The sequence below is a fragment of the Periplaneta americana genome, chromosome 11, assembly GCF_040183065.1.
Source record: "Periplaneta americana isolate PAMFEO1 chromosome 11, P.americana_PAMFEO1_priV1, whole genome shotgun sequence".
Taxonomy (NCBI): domain Eukaryota; kingdom Metazoa; phylum Arthropoda; class Insecta; order Blattodea; family Blattidae; genus Periplaneta; species Periplaneta americana.
In genome coordinates, this window is record NC_091127.1 from 80,815,083 (window position 1) to 80,839,354 (window position 24,272).

General features: G+C 36.7%; 1 protein-coding gene across 1 annotated transcript in view; it reads right to left on the reverse strand.

Annotated features, from left to right (window-relative positions):
• LOC138708531 (uncharacterized) overlaps nucleotides 1-14,360 on the reverse strand; it is a 28,735-nt gene extending 14,375 nt beyond the window's left edge. The window contains exons 1-2 of the mRNA XM_069838646.1: nucleotides 14,121-14,360; nucleotides 6,670-6,913 (exon numbers count right to left, since the gene is read on the reverse strand). Coding sequence (XP_069694747.1) covers nucleotides 6,670-6,913; nucleotides 14,121-14,325 — 449 coding nt within the window. The 5' untranslated portion in view covers nucleotides 14,326-14,360. The remainder of the gene's footprint in view (nucleotides 1-6,669; nucleotides 6,914-14,120) is intronic.
• Between the last annotated feature and the right edge of the window lie 9,912 nt (nucleotides 14,361-24,272).

Below are 24,272 nucleotides of genomic sequence, written 5' to 3' on the forward strand. Positions count from 1 at the left end.
ATCGTCTGAACCAAGATTCACTTGAGAATTTATTTTCCCAGATCCGTTCTCGAGGTGGTTTATACGACCATCCTACCCCATTAAACTCTCTATACCGCCTGCGAATGATCATTCTTGGCAATAATGCCGGAAATATAGAAAAACACAAGAATACACATACTGAATCTAGTGAGGAATACCTTTCATCCCAATTACTTCGTACATGTGGTGTAAAGTGTACAGATTTAGTACAAAATTCTATTCCTGACATCTTCATTCAAGAAGAAGACGACACATCTAGTTCAGGTTCAACGATTGTAGGTGAAAAGGAAACTGAAATGGAGGCTGAAGGTTTGAGATACATTGCTGGTTGGATAGCAAACAAACATAGTGAAACTCATCCCAACTTAGGTCACCGAACAGATACAAAAGGAACAGATCATAGTTCTTACTGTCTAGTCTCCTGGATTCGTAGTTTGTCATATGGTGGACTTACAGAACCGACATCCAAATGGTTAGACATCGTAAAGGAAATGGAGAAACGCTTTTGTTCTTATCATGGACCTGAGGTTCGAAGAGGGGTCGGAGTTATGAAGAACTTGGTTTCTTTAATATGTTCAAGTGATCCTAGTGTGAGTAGTGACTTGGTGAAAACTTTCGTCAAAGTAAGGACATATGCTCGTATGAAGTTTTTAAATAAATGTGGCGAAAAAATAATCAGTGGCCAGAAAAGAATTAAAAGATCGGAGCCTACAGTGAAGAGGAAAATGAAGAAGTTTACAAATTAAGGTAAAACTTATTCTTTCATATATTAACTCACGGCTTGCTTAATTCTAGGTGACTACTGGGTATATCGATTAATTATTTGTTGCAGTTGTTTTAAGTATTAGGCTACATTAGCAAAATACAACGTAGGCCTATATCATAAGCTAAACGTTAGAAAGAAAGCAGTAGCATATAGTAGGAATCCGTCCTGGTATCTGAAGCAGACGACATAGTGGGTATCTGTGTGACGTCACCCATTCTGAGCCAATACCAGTGACTCGTGCATTGTGGATAACCTGAATGTAATAATCTTGATGTAGTTCCATAACATCGAGTATTTTTTGTAACAGCAAGTTATTTTTTGTAACAGCAAGTATTTTTTGTAACAGGAGTATTTAGTGTAACAGTGGAAGAGCCACGTACTACTAGTACGTAATGTAACAGTGGTATTTAAGAACATGTACGGACGCTAAATGGTCACATACTTGTGATGCAGTACGATGTCATAATGAGTCGAGATGTGAATTCCTGGAAATGAAATCTTTTCTAATGCTAAATTGAATTCGTAGATCAGGTTTGTTCGAAGCAGGAAATGTAATGTAATTTTAAATTATTTGTAAATTGGTCACGAAATCGAAATGGATCCCAGTGGTAAATAAAACCTAACCTATTCTTCCTCTTCTGCTCAGCTGAAGGTCACAGTAGTGTTCAATTTCTCCAAAAATGCGTAAATAAAAGCTATAATAATTTTGGCCGTGCTAAAATTCATATTAATAATGTATCGTCATGAAGAATAATAATCTCATTGTAATGAAATATGAAAATTTACCGTTGTACTTTTTTTTAAACAAAAGAACTTCAATAATACAGTCATGTTTCAACAGATTTTAGTTTAATTTCAAGAATTGGCAATGAAACTAAAACTGTAAAATATTTGGAAATAAAACATAACCTATATATTTTCATCTCCCTTGATAAAATTCACAATGTAGTTCCTATAATACAGGCATTATGTTATTTGATAGAATCCTATACTTAATTAACATCAGTTCCAAGATAGTGTGTACATTTTTTAAAGGCTATCTTCGTATCTTTACTATTTATCTTTTACTTTAGTTTCCAACATTTATTTCAATACGACGAAAGGATTCCTAATTCTGCTTTCAAACAGTGGCGCCAACTTATATGGGCTCGTGGAATCCGAGCCCACCCAATAATTTATCGTGAGATTTATTTAACTTAAGGCTCGTCAAATGTTTGAGCCCACCTACTGTTTTTCAAAAGTTGGCGTCACTGCTTTCAATAGTACCAAACATGTTCCGTTCTGTGGAACAGGCGTTGTCATAATGTAGTTCCAAAGTGAAACGAGTATTTGTAACCGCAAGTATTTCGTACTAGGTCAGAGCAACACTGTTATTTTGGAACATAGTGTTCCAAGGTGCTGTTACTTTTTGGAACAGTTCCAAACAAGGAACGGTTCCAAAATAACTGTTACGTTATTTTTTCCCCACCTCTATATCAGACAAGTACGAACTCGCGCGCATGCAGTGTTGGTGTAAGACGGGTTTAAGTGCTACAAACCAATACATTGCTATATTTTTTTACTGATATTCCTGAAACGTTTCCAAAATGAAACTTACACCAAGGAGAGAATGCTCTTACCTCTATAACATATATTTTTCGCGAAATAATTTGTGCCCCGCATTTTTAGATATTCAATGTTAAAATGTGATTCACGTGACCATTCAATAAAGAATTCGATACTTCGATGCAAACCTATTTTTATTGAAAAGTTTGATCCCTTAGCTTTAAAATAAGCCCAAATTTAAGATTCTGCCTCAATTAGAAGAGAAGTTATGAATTATTTTTGTTGACATAGTATGCGACATTTTTACATTTTTTTCTCGTATTGACAGAATTGCTGTATGGATATCGTGCATTATTGAGGGCTAAAATTTTACATAATTACTTAACTTAAGGTTCTTTACCATCCCACCAAATTTAATGAAAATCTGAGGTGGTCGGGTTGAAAAGTCCACTTTTTTGTGTTGATTTGACATGGAATGCCCCTATACTCTCATAAACTCAAACTTCGTGACTGTATATACTAGACTGTGATAGTAACCTGTGAACTACGAAGGGGACTTGCCTAGGGACAAGGGAGGGTTGCCTTCTCGAAACCTGGGTACGTAGCGAACCTTAGTGTAGTCAGTCGGTGTGGGTTTGAGAATGACCTTAGCTTGAGGGTTAGCGCAATAGATCGTAACAGGTAACAGTGCCCAGCCATAGTGCTCCCCTCCCTTAAATTCCATTCCATTCCAACCTGTGAGCTGAACTACCTCACTGGCGTAATGTTGCGAGATAACCGACGAATAGAAAAATTTAGTAACATAAATGTTTGACAGATATGCCTATAATAAATATAACATAATCGAGCGACATGGCTCAGTGGTAAAGTACCAGATTCGCATTCCTAAGGTCCCGGGTCCAAACCCAATCTGATGATTTCCTTCAGTCACATACCATTACATATCATATTCATCATCGCCATGATTGCATTATCATAATAGGTATATAATATATTCTAAAGAGCGAGTGTTTGTATGTGTGTATGACAGGGGCTTATTTTGCGGGCTACCGGGGCTACCGGCGGTAGCCCAAGGAAATTACAAAAGAAAAAGTTTATAATATAACATAATGTAATAATTTTGTATTATTAGTTTTACCATAGTAAATAAAATTAAAGTAATTGTTAGATATATTTTGTGTAATAATAGGGTCAGCGGTAGCCCAAACCCTTTAACCAGTATACGCCACTGGTGTATGAGGTAATCTCAGAAACTACTTAAGCGATTTGCACAATTCTTTCACTATTGGAGAGTTCCTCTAGATCAGCGGTGACCAAAATTCGAGATGGAGTCTAAGAAGTAAGGAGACGGGGGAGAGATACATGGCATGAAAACTACAACCAGTGGTTGTTCGTGCCCTAACATTGAGTTCATCAACTTCGCGAATAAAAATCGCAAGCTTTGGTGTATTAGTAATGTCACTACTGTCATCAAGAACCAATAAAAAATATATACAAATTTTCTTAATTGTTTTAAATATTCCTCATGAACACAATCAGAAATTTCCTGAATTCTCTTCTGGAAATTTAGTCGAGAAATGCGCAGTTTTTCAAAATTAATTAACAACTTTCATTGGACAAATTATTTCATACACCTTGATCATTATACTACGCTTTTATAAAACGCTCCTTCGTTTGAAGGCTTAAGAGAACGAGCTATTTCGTTCGCCACTAGATAGCTGGCTTCCTTACATTTATTTATGTCATCTTTCCCTTCATGGCGATAATTTAAGGCTGATTTCAGTTCTGTGTGTTTAATAGCTTGTTTCATTACTACACTAGCACGTAATATTCAATCAGTTCTCTATATTATTATTATTATTATTATTATTATTATTATTATTATTATTATTATTAATTATATTATTATTATTATTACTACTACTACTGCTGCTACTGATAAAGCTATCAGTATCGTTGTTAGTATTATTATTATAATCATCATCATCACTATTATTATTATTATTATTATTATTATTATTATTATTATTATTATTATTATTAAATCACTAACTAGTAAATAACTGATAATAGTCATTAAACGATTAAAAAAGAAATTAAAATGGACATATAGCGTAATAATTATTTTATCATTCAAGGAAAGATGTAGACCTATATAGTGAGGCACGTGTATAAGAATTATGGTAATACTTGCTGATAAATAATAATAATAATAATAATAATAATAATAATAATACCTATTATGCCTGTGTATTCAGCGTAATGCTCTGTAATGTCGGTTCTATATACTACTACTAATTGAACCGTTGAGCAAAGCAACATATTACATTTTCTTCGACAGAACAGCAAATAAATTCCTCTTCCCATTCTGTACGAAATCTTCTGTTCCTGCTCGTAGATACAGAGGGTTTGTAGAGCGACATGGTACCGACACTGCTTACCATCAGTACGTGAGCGAGACAGAGCAATGTACAGGAAACTCCCCTTACCAGCATGAATGTCTTTGATTGCACGATGTAATCACGATTCCAGTTTTGGTCACTGCTGCTCTAGATGCACACAGACGGTTAACTACGAAGTGAATTGAGGACTGAGCAAAATGCGATATAAGGTAGAATTAAAAATATTCTTCATACAATGTCGAAACTAAAGTTGAATGAGCGATATGTAATCCTGAAGGTAATAAAATTTGCCATGAACTGAATGGATGGCTGGAAGAACGTGGTATGTCGCTATTTGTAAGTTTACAGGAGGAGCGTTTATTCGCGATCATATGGACAGCAGCGGAACTGCACTAAATTGACTACATACTACATTATTCTACTCAAGGCTATTAATATGTTCTTAAATGTGGGAAGAGGTATTTATCACTAAGGATCACATTACCACATAAAATGATTCCCAATCTTTATTTAAACTCTCCTGGTCACTGGCAGTAACGTTCAGACGATTCGTTCTGCATCACACAAGGTAACTGATCGAATGATAAATGCTGGCTGAGCTCTGCAACTTAACACGTTGTTCCACTATGTCAGCGCCACAATTATATAGTCTTGTCATCTACTGGTATACCTGTTACAAATAACACGGAATGTCACGACGTACCGGAAGCATCATATCTCCCTGTTTCACGCAAAAACTCAGTTTTGAGAAAATGTAACATACCACGTTCTTCCAGCTATCCATTCAATTTTCGAAAAGATATGGATCTTTACTAATAGAAAACTTGATATTCTGTCGAAATATTGTATAACTTGATTATTGCAACTTTATTTGGTCCACATAAAATACTCTAATTTTATACACTGTAAGACTAAGTTTCTTTTTGTTCACAGAACATAATAGTTAAGAGTTTTGTCGTGAATATAAACTAAACATCGTATCTTTGCAGCCAAGTCTCTAACTTGTAGATAGGCAAGCTGTGTTACCATACACTAAGGCATTTTATCCAGCAAATTTATAGCAGTCTCCAGAGCACTGAAAGCTTCAGCATGAGTAGGCCTTGGGCTTTCTTCAGCTATTTCGTCATTTTCATCTACAGGTGCTTCACTATCTGTTGCAGCAGTCAGAATTTCGTCGTCATTCAAATTGTGGTAGCCGAAGTAATTTTGGCCAGATTCAATCATTCGTTAGCATCGTTCTTGTCACAATTTTCGAAGCTGGGTATGGCATTAAAAAGAGTCGTAACTTCAGTTAAATCTTCGACTTACACACATTCGCCTTCCTCATTTTCTCTTGCTTCTATAGCTTCAGGCCATAATTTTTTCCATCCATGTTTTAAATTTCCTTCTGTCAAACTATCCCAAGCATCAGCAACCATATAAACGCAGTACCTATGCTACGGTTCTTTTTTTGTTAAACTTGGGCCCCATTAAATTTTCAAACACTGTTGGAAGTGGATTTAAGGTTTCACTATCACGTACCAAAAAAATTGAAAGTATTAAACAAATAACAAAGAAATTGGAAATTTCACCATCCTCTCCCCTTAAAACTTTACGAGTAGTGTCACACCCTAATATTGTCTTATAATATCATCTAAAAGTAAGAAACATTTCATATTCCCTGTGTGACATCTACTTATCGAATATGCTATGTGAGAGAAGAATGGCCCCATAATATATTCTTTTGTGGATTTCGTGAAGTCATTTCTCAACAACAATACTGAGACACACAACTGTATCAGAAATGAAGTCATTGTTTACAGAATGTATTATCATTGTACCTATTGTAAATGTATTTCTTCTTAAATTTTTGCACATCTTATGAAACAATAAATATAATTATTAAAATGATGAAGTTCAAATTGAAGTAAGTAAAGAAGAAAAGTTTAAACATACCACAGTGCAGACTGAGAGGGAACCGGGACATTTGGAGGCAGATCATGTTGTGACAGAGGTTTAAATGAAATCATTAGTCTCCACAATATATTCGAAGATGTAGACAGAATAGCTAATTCCACTTGTCTAGTATAATCTGCCTTCTTTATTTCTGTCTGGTCAACAGGATTAATGACAGGAGCACAATTAGGGTCAAGACGCAAGAGTATTGCATCTATTGCCTTTGCATTCACTATATCCAAACCTAGAAAATAAGAATAAACTTTGTCGTAAAAATTTGCTTTCGCTAAAATAAATATCTTATATAGTGTCATTTTGGGAGATCTCGACACTTGAGAAAAGTAGCCATTGCGAGCACTGTTCCTAGGTAAAAAAAGTGGAACTAACTTACAAGAGATGTGTTGACCGTGTTTGTAATCTCTGCGTAAGTGAACCTCGTTTCTTCAACTTGTGTTTTACGTTCACAGAAGGCAATAAACACAATGAATGTGAGTTACACTTTTCTTTTCTGTCATGAAATACAGGGTGTTTCAAAAATACAGGGCATAATTTCAGGTATGTATTTCCCACATGTAGACAATCAAAATAGTTCATTACAACATGTGTCCGGAAATGCTTCATTTCCGAGTTATGGCCTTCACAACATTGAAATTCACCCGAACGTTTTTCTTTCCGCAGGTCGTTGTCATTACAGAAGATGTTCAAAATGTCCACCTCCTGCTTGAATACAGACCTCACATCGATGTCTCATTGACCTGCGAACACGATCCCAAACTCCAGGAGTATTGCGTATGTCCTCAGAACATGCCACAATTCGATTCCGAAGGGATTCCAAATCAGGCACCGGAGACGAATAAACCAATGATTTTAAATGGCCCCACAAGTAGAAATCGAGAGGGTTCAGATCAGGTGAGCGTGGAGGCCAAGCAATTGGGCCACCTCTACCTATCCATCGATCAGGAAACCTTCGACCCAAGTACCGGCGAGCCGTACGACTGAATGTGCAGGAGCGCCATCATGCAAGAAGTGAATATGTTGACGATTGATCAGTGGAGTGTCTTCTAAAACATGAGGTATGGTGTTTTCCAGGAAGTTTGTGTACGCCTGCCCCGTAAGTCTGTTTACAAGTACATGGGGTCCAACTAATCGATCACCAATGATACCGTCCCACATGTTGAGGGAGAACCGCACCTGGTGATGAAATGGAACAGTTGCACGTGGGTTTTCACACGCGCATACATGCTGATTGTGGAAATTTGTTATGCCATCTCGTGTGAACTGTGCTTCATCTGCAAATAATACTAAGGCAGGAAAGTTCGGATTTACACCACACTGCTGCAAGAACCACTGACAGAACCTAACTCGTGCAGGGTAATCTGCTGGTGACAGGGCCTGTACACGTTGCAAATGATAAGGATACAATTGATACTCTTTCAACAGTCTCCAGACAGTCGTATGAGGAACATTGACTTGCAACGCTACCCTTCGTGTGCTGATAGAAGGAGTCATGTTCACAGCCTCCAGAATCTCCTCCTGTACTTCTGGAGTTGTAGATCTTGGTCGTCCCCTTCCCAAACCAGGAGAGTTAAATTTTCCATACTCGCACAGACGGTAATGGAGACGTACAAATGTCTTCCGATCTGGACATTGTCGCTGTGGGTACCTCTCCTGGTACAAACGACGAGCCAGCGCAGCATTGCCTTCCGCCTTACCGTATAGTCACCTCGTTTAATTATTGTACAGCGGCATTCCTTTTAAGATTTGTAGATCTTTATTGCATGCACCGATAATAAAATAAAAATGCGACGTTGTCACGTCTTGTTTGTTACTGCTATATATTAATATAACATGGATATGGGCTAGGCTTAATTGCTCAAAGCATGAGTTAATTTGAAGATTATTTATATTATTTAGATTATTTATTTTAAATTAATTATTTAAAGAACTGTAATATAATTCATTTTCACTGTGAACTAGAACAAGACACACTGCTAAAATTTGCAACTCTGGTTTATACACTCCGCGTGGAGTTATTGGAGCGGCCTTCAAAAGACTTGACGACGACAATGGACAGTGCGACATAATTAAAATTATTGAAACTACAAAGCTTCCGTCCTCTTTGACACCGCTAGCCTACTAATTGAACGTGGCTACTTTACATGAAGTGTATCTCTGCCAGCTCTTGATTTGAATACATGTCGCACAGTCTAACGCCTACACAACACTGAATGTAACCTTCGCCTCGGAATGAACTGTCAGAATGCCCTCCTAATGTCCCCTTTGACGGCAACGACCTGCGGAAAGAAAAACGTTCCGGTGAATTTCAATGTTGTGAAGGCCATAACTCGGAAATAAAGCATTTCCGGACACATGTTGTAATGAACTATTTTGATTGTCTACATGTGGGAAATACCTGAAATTATGCCCCGTATTTTTTAAACACTCTGTATAATATACCAGCTTTAGTTTATAGTACAGAGTCTTTCATAAGTAACGAGTCTATCAAAAATCAACTATTTTGGATAATTTTTTGAAATGATGTTCATCCTCACGGGAAAAAACATTTCCCGGTGCCGTACAGTCGATTTGGAAACAAACACCCTCTCCCCCGCCGCCTAGGAAGCTACTTATCCATGTGTAATGTACACTTGATGTCAACTTAAAATGACCTGAGCATGGCCTTCTATACGCCAAGTTATTAAAATGAACTGGAGCATGACAAGGATAATGGCACACGGCCATGCCTATACACATTGTTGTGATAGACTGGAATGATAAAATGCCACACAGTCGCTTAACGTTATTGCATAAGAGAAAAATTGCTGCCTGGTTTGAACATGGAAACAGTGTCCTCAAATTAAGCATTTATTCCGTAGACGAAGTGTTTCCAGGCAGGTGGATCGCACGAACAGGCCCAATCTATTGGCCTCCGCGATCCTCTGATTTGAATCCCCTGCACTTCTTTTTCTGGGGATTCATCAAGGATCGTGTCTATACGACTAAGTCACACATCATTCCTGAACTAGTGGAACGAATTGAACACACGATACAAATATGGTTACGCCTGATGTGCTCATCAGAATCCATGAAGAGTTGATATGTCGTTTATATTTGTGCATTCAGCAGAACGGAAGACATTTTGATAATTGTACACCATAATTTGCCAACAATTGAAACTTTTTACATTTATGTGTTTTAATAAAGGTATAAGACACTAAACACTAACCATTGTTTCGTTTTTGTCGACCTGGTTGGCGAGTTGGTATAGCGTTGGCCTTCTATCCCCAAGGTTGCGGGTTCGATCCCGGGCCAGGTCGATGGCATTTAAGTGTCCTTAAATGCGACAGGCTTATGTCAGTATATTTACTGGCATGTAAAAGAACTCCTGCGGGACAAAATTCCGGCACATCCGGCGACGCTGATATAACCTCTGCAGTTGCGAGCGTCGTTAAATAAAACAAATCATAACATTTTTTTCTTTCGTTTAATAGTTCTGAAGGCAAGGGGAGAGGGTGTTTGTTTACAAATCGACTGTACGACACCGGAAAGGGTTCTTTCTCGTGAGGATGAACATCATTTCAAAAATTATTCAAAATAGTTAATTTTTCGATAGACTCGTTACTTAAGAAAGACCCTGTACTTTGAAAAGATGTGCGTGATATTAGAGATGCACAAATTATTGTATATGTTACATTTTAGTAAAGGTGCCAAAGTGATCACCCTCAAACAATTATTATCTTTATTTCGAGTGTGTTGTTATCTTTTAATGAAGGTATCTCGGGGAGATTACGACACTGTTTTGGGGAGATCACGAATATGTGGAGTTCTCCCTGATTTCGCTTGTAGTTCTTCTGAGAGGCTGTCTCTATCAAAATGTTTGTTTTTGTCTTAGGAAAGTTCGCAATCCTTCGTAGAGCTTTTCAGTGCCACTTAGTCCGTCTATCTGTTTTTCTCTTTGTGTCTGCCTGCATGTATGAAACTACTGCGTGTTTAGTTCAAAGTGTGTCATGGCTCGCTGTATGTCGTCATGTGGCTAGCCGTTGAGCCTAGAGAATTCAATCTTCCTACACTTCCGCAAAGGCGTATTACCTATGTGCCAGAGAAGTTGCCTAGCAGGTACGGCGTTCATTCTGAAGAGTACGTACCGATACGTACGGTAACGCCGGTAGTGGCAGGAATGTGAACTGTATGGAAACACGTAGGCCTACTGAGGTAAGTTTTTTCTTACTGTCGGGATATGGGGAGAGGGGTAAGACGATGACTTAAGTATTTGTTGACATTTACTTGGAAGGTCAACATGGACACGGAGCATTTGATTTGTGTTGTGGAATGTTGCCGTAAGCAACCGATGATAACAAATACCCTGCGTACGACTTGCCCGCGCAAAACACAGTTCGAAAGAGGTTATGGTAGCACACAGACCGTACAGACCACCATTTGTTGCTACGACGTTGTTCAGGTTGAAGGCCTTGAATAATAGGCAACTTCTCTGACATAAAAGCTGAAACTCGCTTCAAATCGCTGACTCACAACAGTGACGTCATGACACACTTTGAAATGAACACCCAGTACTCATCTTCCATTGAACCATCATATTTAAACTTTACATTTTAATTTTCATTGATATCGGAAAAATAGAAAAAGGCACAACTCTCTATACAAATATAGAACATTAATTAGTTCGGCATATCCTCCGCCTTGATTCTAAAGGATATATTATGAATTAACAATTATTAATGATGTAAGAGACTATTTACATTCTGACGTACTGCAGGATAACATGTTTGAGTATGGTCTGGTTCTAGCCGAAAATTGATGTGAAATTCGCGTTGAAGAAGACATTACCACTGCCTCAAAAACATCACAGACATCATCTGCATAAGGACATTTAGACTTAACTAATTCCTCACCCCCTGATACTTCCTTTGAAGAACTGCCGCCAGTTTCGCTGCTAACACTTCCATCTGGTGATAAAAGAGTAATAAAACTGCAAGACTCAGACTAATAACGTCTGAAAACTATAGGAAACAGCGGAAGGTGATTAAACAAAAAGAAGTTAGGCTTTCCCACAGAAGGAAGCCGTCTAATGCTCGGTGTTTACGGGGAGGGAGCTAATTCATCAAACAATCTGGACAATGAAAAAAAAAAACTATTGTGCCACGGGTAGTGGGTATTACTACGATGACAATGCTAGAGAACTTTGTATTCAGTGTGTTGGAGAATACCACAAGGCATGTGTGGAAAATGCCATCGATGAAAAATTCACACGTGACCAACGCGAGTAAAAGTACTATAAAATATTTAGAAATATTTCAGGATCAAAATTTGTGTTGTAAATGTTGGGTTTTGAAGTGTTCCTTATGTTTGTAATACTGTGTCGAAATCTTCCCCGTTATGGAAGTTGTCGACACTTCGGCACAAATTTGTATTTTTTTTTAATATAGTGATACAAAATGATCACATTGGCATCAGATATATGAAATATAAGGAAAACATGTCCATACATATTAGGAAAAAAACTAGAATAAAATTTGCTTAAATTGGTCTCAAAATTAACATTTTTTTTTTCCTTAGAGTGCCGAGATGTCCCTAAATGACCCTATAATAAATGTCTAATCGAAAAAATAGCGATTTTAATACATAAACACATAATCTTTTGATAAATTTCTAGAAAACTTCTGACAATTAACAGGTAGGCTACAAATTACCGGAAAAATGAAGGTAAAAATTGATTTTACATTCAAACATCGAATTTTAAGTAGGTATTTGGTACAATTATACTGAAAATAATGTAAGGTATGTAAATTATTGTAAAACATATTAATATTACTATACAATAGAATCCCGATTATCCGGACTATTCGAGCCGAGGGTAATCCGGATAAGCAAAAATCCGGATAATACGGAGGGTGAGAGCGCTATGTATTTTTTTTATCATGTAACCTTGAAGGGACAAAGATCGGACTCAGTAATGCAGAGAGACGTTACTCACATGTATATGTACCTACATGCAGTCACATGTTCGTGTTTTGTGGGAATTCACCAGGATCCTTGTATTCAAAATGTACAGTACGTAATTGACTTTTAAAAAACTTTATTACTGTCCAATATTGTATATATGCACACTACTGTAATTAAAAAAAAAAAAAAAAAAAAAAAAAGAGATTCGTATAACACGGAATGCCGGATAATCGGAACTCTACTGTATTTCTAAAAATATGACCACTGTCCATCTGTATCATAAAAGTAAGTAAACTTGACGTATATTACAAGATATTTTCAAAATACTGTACCAAACTTGAAGAGAAGGTGGTTTAAGTGCACAATTTAAAAAAAAAAAAAAGAATACACGCACACACATAAAATAAACGCTATCTGTATTAATTCTCTAATCAATTACAAGAAAAAGCATGGTAGAATAAATAAACAAATACGAAAGGATATAGAAAACAATCCCCAGGGATTAGATCAAAAAACAAAAACTATAAAACATGACTAGATTCAGAGGTCGAACTTCAAATCTATCACACAGAAGAACAACATATTCTGTGGGCCGACCTAGTGTTATTTTTTGGTAGGCAAGTTATTACCATTCTTATTATTAGATTGAGGTTCGTTCCTTTTGATATTATGAAAATAGCCTAGAATTCAACAAGGCTCAGTATGATTTTAGAAAGAGATTATCTACTCCATACAATTCATAAATTAGTATCCTTATGTTACTGCTAAATTTGAAAATCACACCAGAATGTTTGGTGTTTTGTGCGATTTTTCAAAGGTATTTGACTGTCCTTCGCATAATAATAATAATAATAATAATAATAATAATAATAATAATAATAATAATAATAATAATAATAATAATAATAGCGTACAGCGTTGCAACGCGTTGCATTTCGTACTATCAAAACTAGTGGACATATCAAAAAACTTATTTGACAAAACTTGTTCGCATTGACTTCATCTATTAGCTCTGTGAATTAATGTAATAGGTTCCCTTCCACTCCGTATAGTGTCCTAAACTTTTGTGATTTGTGATTTATTTATTTCGTCTGGTGTAGTTAAGCCCAACATATTAAAATGAAAATTAATAAGGGAAGAAAGATTTAATTATAAAAATTATACAGAATTCTTAAAAATAGCCTATTATATTGTCTTGTATTGTGATATATTATGTGGTATTGTATTGTATTGTAATGCCTATAAGAAAGTTGCAAGCTCAGCCGAGATAAACAAAGCAGAGCCTGGTGTGACGAAGAACAGCTGGCTAATATTTACATGGACCCCTCTCAATTAGAAATGTGACTTTTAGTGTAATTTATTATGACATAGCATACAGTTTCTTGCTTCTCTTCTGGATAAAGAAATAATGAGATGGTGTGGTTAGTCTGATTTTATATGAAAACAGGCATTAGGGCCTACTATGTATTAGTCTATATTAAACTACTTACAGTTCTTATCAGAGATGGAAATTAGAAGTAAGGTTAAATCCAACACATAAGGATAAAGCTTCCAGTTAATTATGTCAAGTAAATCTCCTATTATTTGTGCCAAATCACTGCATTCCATTGCCATATGACACATTTTCAACTTCACACAAGCTAAATTAACTGGATTATTGCGAGACAACAGACATCTTATGACATCTATCACCATGATACCTAGGTTGTCATCATGGATTAACAGGATCAAGCAACCTGCAATTCACAAGAAGTAAATTTAATTTGAAAGTTAAAGTAATAATGAGTAATGCAAATAAACCGCAAAACAAGTTTGCAACACGTCAAACACGAAACTACGACACGTGGACAATCATACATACGTATGTGTGTGTGTCCAATGCCCATCCACTTCACTTGCGTGATTCGGGTTCCGCATGCTGCGGATAGATGGCAGAACTGTGACCCATTTTCTAGTTGTACACCATTTCGGCAGGTCACACTGTACATGATGTGTATCTGTGAAGAGTTATGTCGTGTACTAGGGTGAGTGTATGTGTAAGTGTAGTGTCTGTAATGAGTGATGATGATGAAGATGAGGAAGAGAGAAGGGGAAACCCAGTGCCGGCACATAGCCTACTCCTGTCGAATAGCACCAAGGAGGCCGCCAGGCTTAACGTCCCCATCCGACGGACGAATCACCATCAACAGTGACATATGCCTTCTCTTCATATGCACTGCGGAGATATTTGAGATTTAACCCAGGCATATTGGTGCACAATCTAATGATTAGTCATACATATATGTAGGTATAGTTTGTTTTCCACAAACCCATTAACTGCCAATGTCCTCATATGACAACAGCGAATTAAAATATAGTCTACATAAATACACTGCTCAAAATATAAAAGTAGTCACCTCATTAAACCTGCATATATTTTCTCCATTGGTACAAATCATATTGAAAGTTGGAATGAAAATAAATATTATTCTATTTTAATGAAACTTACAATTACATTAATATTCTTCTACGACAAATCATTTTAATGTTTATTTCTAAGAAAATATCAAAATAAAATGCTCCCAAATGCCATTGTTAGTGGAATCCATATTAAAACATTAGTGAAAGCAAGTTCATATCGAGTATTGCCTGGTTGACGCAGTTGGTATAGCGCTGGCCTTCTGTGCTCGAGGTTGCGGGTTCGATCCCGGGCCAGGTCGAGGGCATTTAAGAGTGCTTAAATGCGACAGGCTCATGTCAGTAGATTTACTGGCATGTAAAAGAACTCCTGTGGGACAAAATTCCGGCACACCAGCGACGCAGATATAAGATATAACCTCGGCAGTTGCGAGCGTCGTTGTTTTGTCGAATATATTCTGAAAACTTTATTAATCTAATCTAAACTGTCACACCATTATTAGCTTGACATGGGCTGATGAAATCCTATCGTTTTAAAATAATTATTAGCTATATTTGATTCAGGAAAAAGTAATAATTATTTTCTATGATTCCTGATTTCTCGTCTTCGTTATGTCTGCGGACTCACTTTATTTTTCGTAATGCGTTCACATTCACAGGTCAATCATTCACCATACTCAAAACAAGTGTAAAGTTCTACATTGTACTCAATGTGGTCTGTGATTTTCTAAAAAAATTAATTATTTTCAAATCCTGATCGCTTTTGAATTGCGCGTGTACAGTTTTTTGAGCGAGTGTAATAGAAAAGTACGCACTGAGTAAATGGCAGTATTCGAGCAGCAAATAATTCATCCACCTATCAGAATAAGAGGTGATTTTATAATTTTATAAAATTTACCTACATAAATAAGTTAAAAAATGGTTAATAATAATAATAAGGAAAGAAAATGCAGGAAAATTTATAAATTTAAGGAAAACCAGCATATGTAATCATGATGCAGTTTTAATAATAATAATAATAATAATAATAATAATAATAATAATAATAATAATAATAATAATAATAATAATAATAATACAAATAATAATAACTTAATAACAAAAAGTAAAAATTCACGTCTGAAAAAACAGACTCCTCTCAATGTGTTCCAAAATAGACTATAATATAATATAGTAAGCTAAACATTGAAAAAATTTTACCCTAAAATCAATTAGCCTTGGAATGATATGTCATACAATTACATATTCCTTTAATAAAGATTTAAAAAACACAACATTTGAATTATTAAGTGAACTAAAATTAACATCTCTCTTAGAAAAAAGTTTCAAATTGATCTTTTAAGAATTTTTACTACTGTAAATTTGAAGATACAATGAAACACAAATTACGTATTGTGAACACAGTATTTATTGGTCCGAGTTGGATGAGGATGCTTCATTATCAGGCACAATGTTTACTTTTGCAGATACTAGTATTCTTTCTATATCTGGCACTATTTTATTAGCTGTAGAAAGTCTCACTACAGAGCGGAGATTTTCGTCTGAAAGTCGGGCTCTCTCTCCAGATTTATTTTGTTTCATCAGGGAAAAAAACTGTCGCAAGAGTAAGTGCTGGAAAATATAGAAATCATTTCTGCTGCAAATCTATGAAATTGTGGGTAGCGTGTTCGTTCAAGTGCCTTGTAAAATCCAGTGATATCTTTATTAATGTAGATTTTTTTAAGTTCTGAATTACATTGTAAGTCGATTAGTTCAAGTTGCTAACTGAAAGGGACTTCCAAAGGCTTTGCAGAATATGGAATAGTGAAGAGTTCCAACTTCAATTGCAGCACCTCCAAGTCATGAAATCTATTGTCAAATTCATCTTTCACGCTGCTCAAAATGATTATGTATTTCTGGATGTCCACTCATGCATTCAGCGACTGAAGATAGGGAAAATGGATAAAATTTTGATTCTCTATTTGTCTTTTCCACAATGAAATCATAAGTTTAAATGCTTTCACTGCATCATTAATATCAGAAATCAGTGTATCTTTCCCTTGTAGTTTTAAGTTTAAATCATTCAAATGTTTCGTGAGGTCCACCAAGAAAGCCAAGTCCTGAACTCATGTAGGATCGTCTAATTCAGGAATATTTTTGCCCCTCCCAAGCATAAATTCGGAAATGTACTCTCGCAAATTAAAAAATCTTTCGAGAGTTTTTGCGCGACTTAGCCACCGAACTTCACAGTAGAGTCGTGCAGATTTGTCCAAATCCACGGGCTTCTCCTGCGCTGACCGCAACGGGCTGAGCAGTGTCGCACGGAACTAGCCCGTGCCGTCACCCTGCACCACCGCACGGGTCGCGGCGGACTGCTTGTGGAGCGGTTTAGTGCGGTGGACTAGTTTGTATCAAACCATGGGCCCAAGCTTCCGCTATCAATTACTTATGAATTGAGTTGGTGCGGGTTTGTGCTTGTATGTACGGTTCGATCAACGATCAGCTACTGTTTCAAACATTTGATTTCTGTTTTTCAAGATGAGTTCAAATAATGGTGCATCGCAAAGAAAATACAGTCTCTGTGAGGCTGCTATTACACTATCAGAATTCTTTGACAAAGAATATTATGCTAAAATATTACATCAAAGATCTTTGATAAAAGATAGGATTTGGGGTATATTACACTACATGAAATCTTTTCAGAAGATTTTATCAAACATGACCTAAAATTAGGAACAAATCTCTCCTAACACTTGTTCCACAACAATGAACACGCGTTCCGTGGATTTGTTGATACTAATATTTACGCGTTAAGTTTACGATTTGTTTACACTGTTATTTACGCGTTAAGTTTATAACACCATGAATAAATATCTGGTCAGGGCTTAAACCATGGATTGTAAGGCGTGATAAGAGAGGTATACATCTAAACTTATTGAAAGAGCTACAATGAGAGGACTTGAAAAGTTATACAAATTATTATAAAATATTATTTACTTACAAATGGCTTTTAACGAACCCGCAGGTTCATTGCCGCCCTACATAACCCCGCCATCGGTCCCTATCCTGTGCAAGATTAATCCAGTCTCTATCATCATATCCCACTTTCCTCAAATCCATTTTAATATTATCCTCCCACCTACGTCTCGGCCTCCCCAAAGATCTTTTTCCCTCCGGCCTCCCAACTAACACTCTATATGCATTTCCGGATTCGCCCTAATAATATTAATATTATATTATAAAAATTATTTATTTACATTTCATTTGCTTCATACTCCGATATCAGAATTTTTGTGGTAGCAACAATATAGTTATATTTGCGTTCCGCCATATTTGTTTCAAGGTATAGTAATCTTTTATCAAAGATAACAAGCTGCACTTACGTTTAATAAAAGATCTTTTATCAAAGGAAGTTCCACAAAAGAAAACCCATTACACTGTCATATATTGTATAATATATATTTTATAAAAAGATCTTTGCAAAAAACTTTGATAGTGTAACAGCAGCCCGGAAAAACTTCATCACAGACCCCGGCCGTGAAAGCATACTTTCTAAAATAAAATCTCTCTAGATAAAAAGTAGTGAAGGAGAAAATCGCTGCTAGAAAGTTTAAAAATACAAAGTCGGATGAAAATTTCAAAAAGTACCATAGGGACAGTTTTTAAATCTGTGTTTTCGGCAGCAGTGGAAAATATTTTAATTTTGTACTGTGTCCTGTATGCTTATGCCACACACCAAGCGTAAGCAGGAAAGGAGTAGAATCGTGGTGGGAATATAATGGTGAAGCAGTGCGCAGTCTCGCCCGTTCTCGTACTACGTGATGACGTCACGTGGGAAGCACTGCGAACTCTCTCGCAGCTTGCTAGCTTAGCTCAGTTCAACTCCGTAAGGTTTTGGAAGCGGAGTAGGTTCATTGATTATGAATACTAAGAAATCAGAATCAAATATGGCATTTTATATTACTTGTTAGTAATTAAATACACTAACTTTTATTAATTCTGTATGTTTAAAATATGAAACAATTTTAAGCACAAGAGGTGAATACAGTCACCCCATTCGGAATTTAAAATAACAACACGCGTCGAAAAAAAAAATCTGAATCTAAATTTTAAAATAATAAACAAGTTCACCAAAATTCAGATGTAACAATTCTTCAGTTCGTCTACAATAGACCTACACATTATATTTAACAGTAAATAATTGAATTATTGAAACAGCAGTATAATTTGTGAAATAAAAATAACTGTAAAGCTGCCTACTGGAATTAATTTTACATTACACATTCAGTGTATGACAAATAGGGCCGGTTTCACCAATCTTCACTAAGGTTTTAATGATTCATTAATTTATTTACTGGTTCATTAAATCATTGTTATATCTCACCAACCATCTTTAGCCTAATGAACCAGTAAAACTATAATTAAATTTAGTGATAGAAATTTCCGTCTTTAAATTTTTAATGGTTCATTAGTTGCAATATAAAATGGCGGAACGTTTCGACGCAGAATTGTTATAACTGGAACTGCTCGAAAATTAAGAGTCAGGTGGAGATAATGTTAACCGTTTAAGAAACGATAATTTTGAAACTTTGAATGACACAAAAATTCACGAAAGATGCTGCGTCACGAAGATCGTGGTACTCAAAATTTTAGAATAAATTGATCATAGGTTAGAATATCACAAAAACAGCTGAGACAAAGCTGAAAACTAGTCAACTAGGTAACATACAATTGAGTTTTTATTTTAACATATGAAAGTGGTTATTATAACTACATACCTAAGAAATATTAGTAAATTAATATACAATGTGCATTCAAACATAACAAAACTTAATTGGTATATTAATTTTCATTTATTAGAATTATATTATAGCTAGCGATAAGATATGTTTGCACTGGTATTAAAATAGAAGAGAAAGAACTGGATTCATGGAGTTTATAATCGTTTTCTTTCCAAAGGAAATTTCATTTTTCAGCAGGATAACCATCCCGCGCACATCGCCATAAATATTCAAAGACGGTTCACGGAAAGGCATGAAAAAGAGGAGGATTGACAAATATCGAGACAACCCACTTCAAAATCCAGATCAGTTGTGGGACCAAGTTCTGACTACCTGGGAAGATCTCGCTGAGGACTAGAACTATTTCCGCGATCTGATGGACTCAATGTCCCGAAGATACCAGGAAATGACAGACGCCGTGGTATGTGGACAAAGTATTAGATCCACATGCGTATTTTTCTTTAATTTGTTTATCTTTGTTGTATTTCCGGAAAAGAAATTGATCTCTCAAGAGGTTTTTTTAATTCTCCTAGTGGAGCCAGAGTTGCGAAATATTCGTTTCACTACAAAAAAATAGAAAATGAAGAAAGGTAACATGTATAAAAATTAGTTACGTTAATAATAAAAAAAATTCTGACCGAGAATCGAACGCGGGTTCCAGGTTTGACAAGCCAGCATGCTAATGACTGCTCCACCACAGAGGCGTGAGTTATTAAACGTTACGAGGCATATAATAGGTGCTCGGCTTGAAGTCTACGGAGACAGCGCATATAAACGTACTCGTGTAAATCGCGGCCAAAATTTCAACATTTTCACTGCCAAGAGACACAACAAAACTGTTTTGTAATGCTGTACACGATTTGCTATATAGTAACCTGGTTTCGTATAAAGATGTTCTGATGTAGTTATGAAAAATTCATAGATCGCATTTATTTATCCTTAATGAGCCATTACTTACTGTTCATTAAATGTTAAGAAAATTTGGTTGGTGAGCAGCTCGCATTTTAGTGAATCGTTAAATATTTTAATGTTCAGTAGTTAATGTTTAATTTGGACTGATTTACTGAAGGTTGGTGAAACCGGCCCATAGATGTAGTTTTGCTAAATATACTGTGGTAATGCTCAAATGTCACTGTGTGATGTAAGTTATTCCAAGTACATCATCGATTTAAAAATGTGTCACATTAATAGCATTACTGATACAAGAATAACATTCAATATAATATGTATAAACAAAGAATTAACCCCGTGCATGTACACACAACAGCTGTTTGTTTAGTTCCTCGAAGACTGCGATGCGAATTAGCGCGCCGCTGCTTCCCAAGTGACGACATGCGCAGTAGAAAACAAGTTTGAGTCAACCGTCTGCTACACCATTATATTCCCACCACGAGTAGAATGCTGATTATAGACGTCCCAAGGAGAGCAAGCAGACTTTCAGCCAGGTTGCTTCCAACCCTCCACCCCGTCCCAACCTCCCGACGACTAACAGAGAGTGGGCCAATGCCTTCAGACGGCAGGCTTCCACATGGACACCCCAGTTTACGTTGTCACTCATGTTCCAAATATTGGAACAAATGGGTGCATATCTGGGAGACAACCCCTACTTGTACAAAGTAGCCACGACCATCAGGACAGCACTGGACACCCCCGTAACTCCACGAAAGTCTACCGGTGTTAGAAGGAACGCGAGGCCGACTTGGTGAATTTCGCGTCCTAATATGGAACGCTCGAGGACTACGCGCCAATAAAAACGAGCTTAGGCATTATTTAGAAGCAAAAGATATCAAAATTGCGCTCATATCGGAAACACATCTCCGCCCTTCCGATAAGTTTAGAATTACAAATTACAAAGTTTACCGTACGGATCGTTCAATCGATCCGGGACAGGACGCGGCAGTCAGGGGAGGGGGCACTGCCATTCTAATTCAAAGAGGAATCCCTCATCATGAGCAACTGCTCCCTCAACTAGAGAAATTAGAAGCCACTGCTATAACTTTACAAATTTTAAATGAACCTGTAACTTTTATTGCAGTATATAGCCCACTCCAATCACTTCAGGTTAGGGACCTGGATATCCTAATGGATACTAGCCGGAAGATGGTAGTCGGCGGAGACTTAAATTCAAAACATACTGTCTGGGGTTGTCGTGTGGGCAACTCGAACGGCAATAAGCTTTATCGCCACTCCCTTAGGAGTGACTATGTTGTCTCTGCCCCGAGTACACCTACGCATATCCCAGACAATGCTAACCACCAACCAGATATTTTAGACATCTTTTTACTCAAAAACATAAATTTCCATTCCAAAATTTCGGTTCATGATTCGTTAGCAAATTCAGATCATAAACCCGTTATAATTACGTTCCGAGCGCAACTAGAATTATCTCCCCCAAAAACTGTGCTAATGTACCAAGCAGCTGACTGGGACCTCTTTAGAGATAAGTTGGACGCTCTCACAGATGACTTGGTTCCTACGTCATCTGATGAGATCGAAGAAGCTGCTAAAATGCTAACGAACGCTATACAGGAATCTATGTCGGTAATTCCAACAAAAATTATCATTCCGGGAAAATTAGAGCTTCCAAATGACACCTTAATATTAATTAGGGAAAGAAACGACTGCCGGCGCGCCTGGCAAAGAACGCGGGACCCTCGCCTAAGACCACGGATAAATCGTTTGAAAAGGGAAATTTCTCAGAAAATAAACGATCAGATTATCCAAGCCTGGACTCAGAAAGTTAGTAAATTAGATACCGACAATATGAGCGAGGTGTGGAAAATCACAAAATTCTTCACTAAGCCATATAGTAATATCCCTCCCATCCAGCACAATGGGAGAATATATCATAGTCCAGAAGAGAAAGCTACGGTTTTTGCGGAAGTCCTCGAGAACTCCTTCAATCCATATGGTGACTTGTATGACAGACAAATACATGACCAAATAACACAAGACATAACTACGTACTTACTTAACGTGGACCTCAACAATAACGACGCGCCACAGATCCGTCCTGCTAGCGTTCACGAGGTAAAATGGCAAGTTAGACACCTGCCAAATAAAAAAGCTCCTGGCCCCGATGGCATACAGGCTGAAGTACTGAAAGAGCTATCACAAAAATCGTTTAAATTACTGACGAATATCATAAATGCTATCTTTCGGATAGGATATTTTCCTAACATTTGGAAACACTCGAACATTATTCAAATTCCTAAACCAGGAAAGAATAAATCCGATCCACGTAATTATCGACCCATTAGTTTATTAAATGTTTTAGGTAAAATTGCGGAAAAGATCATACAGAAAAGATTGAAATCCGAACTCGGAAACAATGATCTAATCCGAAACGAACAGTTTGGATTCCGTTCAGGTCACTCGTGCACACAGCAATTGCTGCGCACAACGGAATTCATTACCACCGCATTCAATTTAAATCGAACAGTAGCGGCCATATTCCTAGATTATACACAAGCCTTTGACAGGGTATGGCATGCGGGCTTGATATACAAATTAATTAACAATAATTTAAATTGCCGACTAGTAAAACTGTTAGAAAATTATATTCGGGGCAGAACGTTCCAGGTTAAACTGAACGACGTGCACTCAACGTCGCGAGGTATTAACGCTGGTGTGCCTCAGGGCAGCATTCTGGCACCGACTCTTTTCCAAATCTATATTAATGACCTACCTTTTAATCAAAATTTCAATAATAGTATTTTAGCACTATACGCTGACGACTCGGCATTTCTCACTGCTTCGTGGAAGCCAACTGTCGCCATTACCAGGCTACAAGGTCACCTGCGTGACATTGAACCATGGCTCCTCAGATGGAGAATCAAATTAAATATATCTAAAACACAAGCCATCTTATTTAGCAGAAGACATAAATTCAATAGACCGGGTATAAATCACACGAAGTTAGCAATAAATGGATCACAAATCGAGTGGAAAACTTCAGTTAAATATCTCGGAGTAACACTAGACAGACGGCTCACATTTTCAGAACATATACTTCAAAAACTCAGACTTGCCAATGCTAGAATGGTGGAGCTTTACCCAATATTAAATAAAAGCAGAAACCTAAATATACACACAGCCCTAACTTTGTATAAAACATTAATTAGGTCAGTAATATTATATGCTTGTCCTGCTTGGGGACATGCACCTATTACAGTCCGTAAAAAATTACAAGTTTTCCAAAACAAAATTTTAAGATTCATCACAGGACTTCCTAGAGTAACTCCTGTTAGATTGATTCATGAAGAACTAGAAATTTCGACAATTCAAGAATATATTTCACATCAAGCCTTCTGCACGTACACAAAGTCGTACAGCAGCACAAACGCACTAATTTCTTCATTAGGAAATTACAACCCTGCGTTAGACAAACATAAAAGACCTAAGAGCGTACTCCACCCTCTAGCTTGGAACGACAACGTACAAGACGAATACCAACTTGAACAATAAATAACCACTTGACTCCAC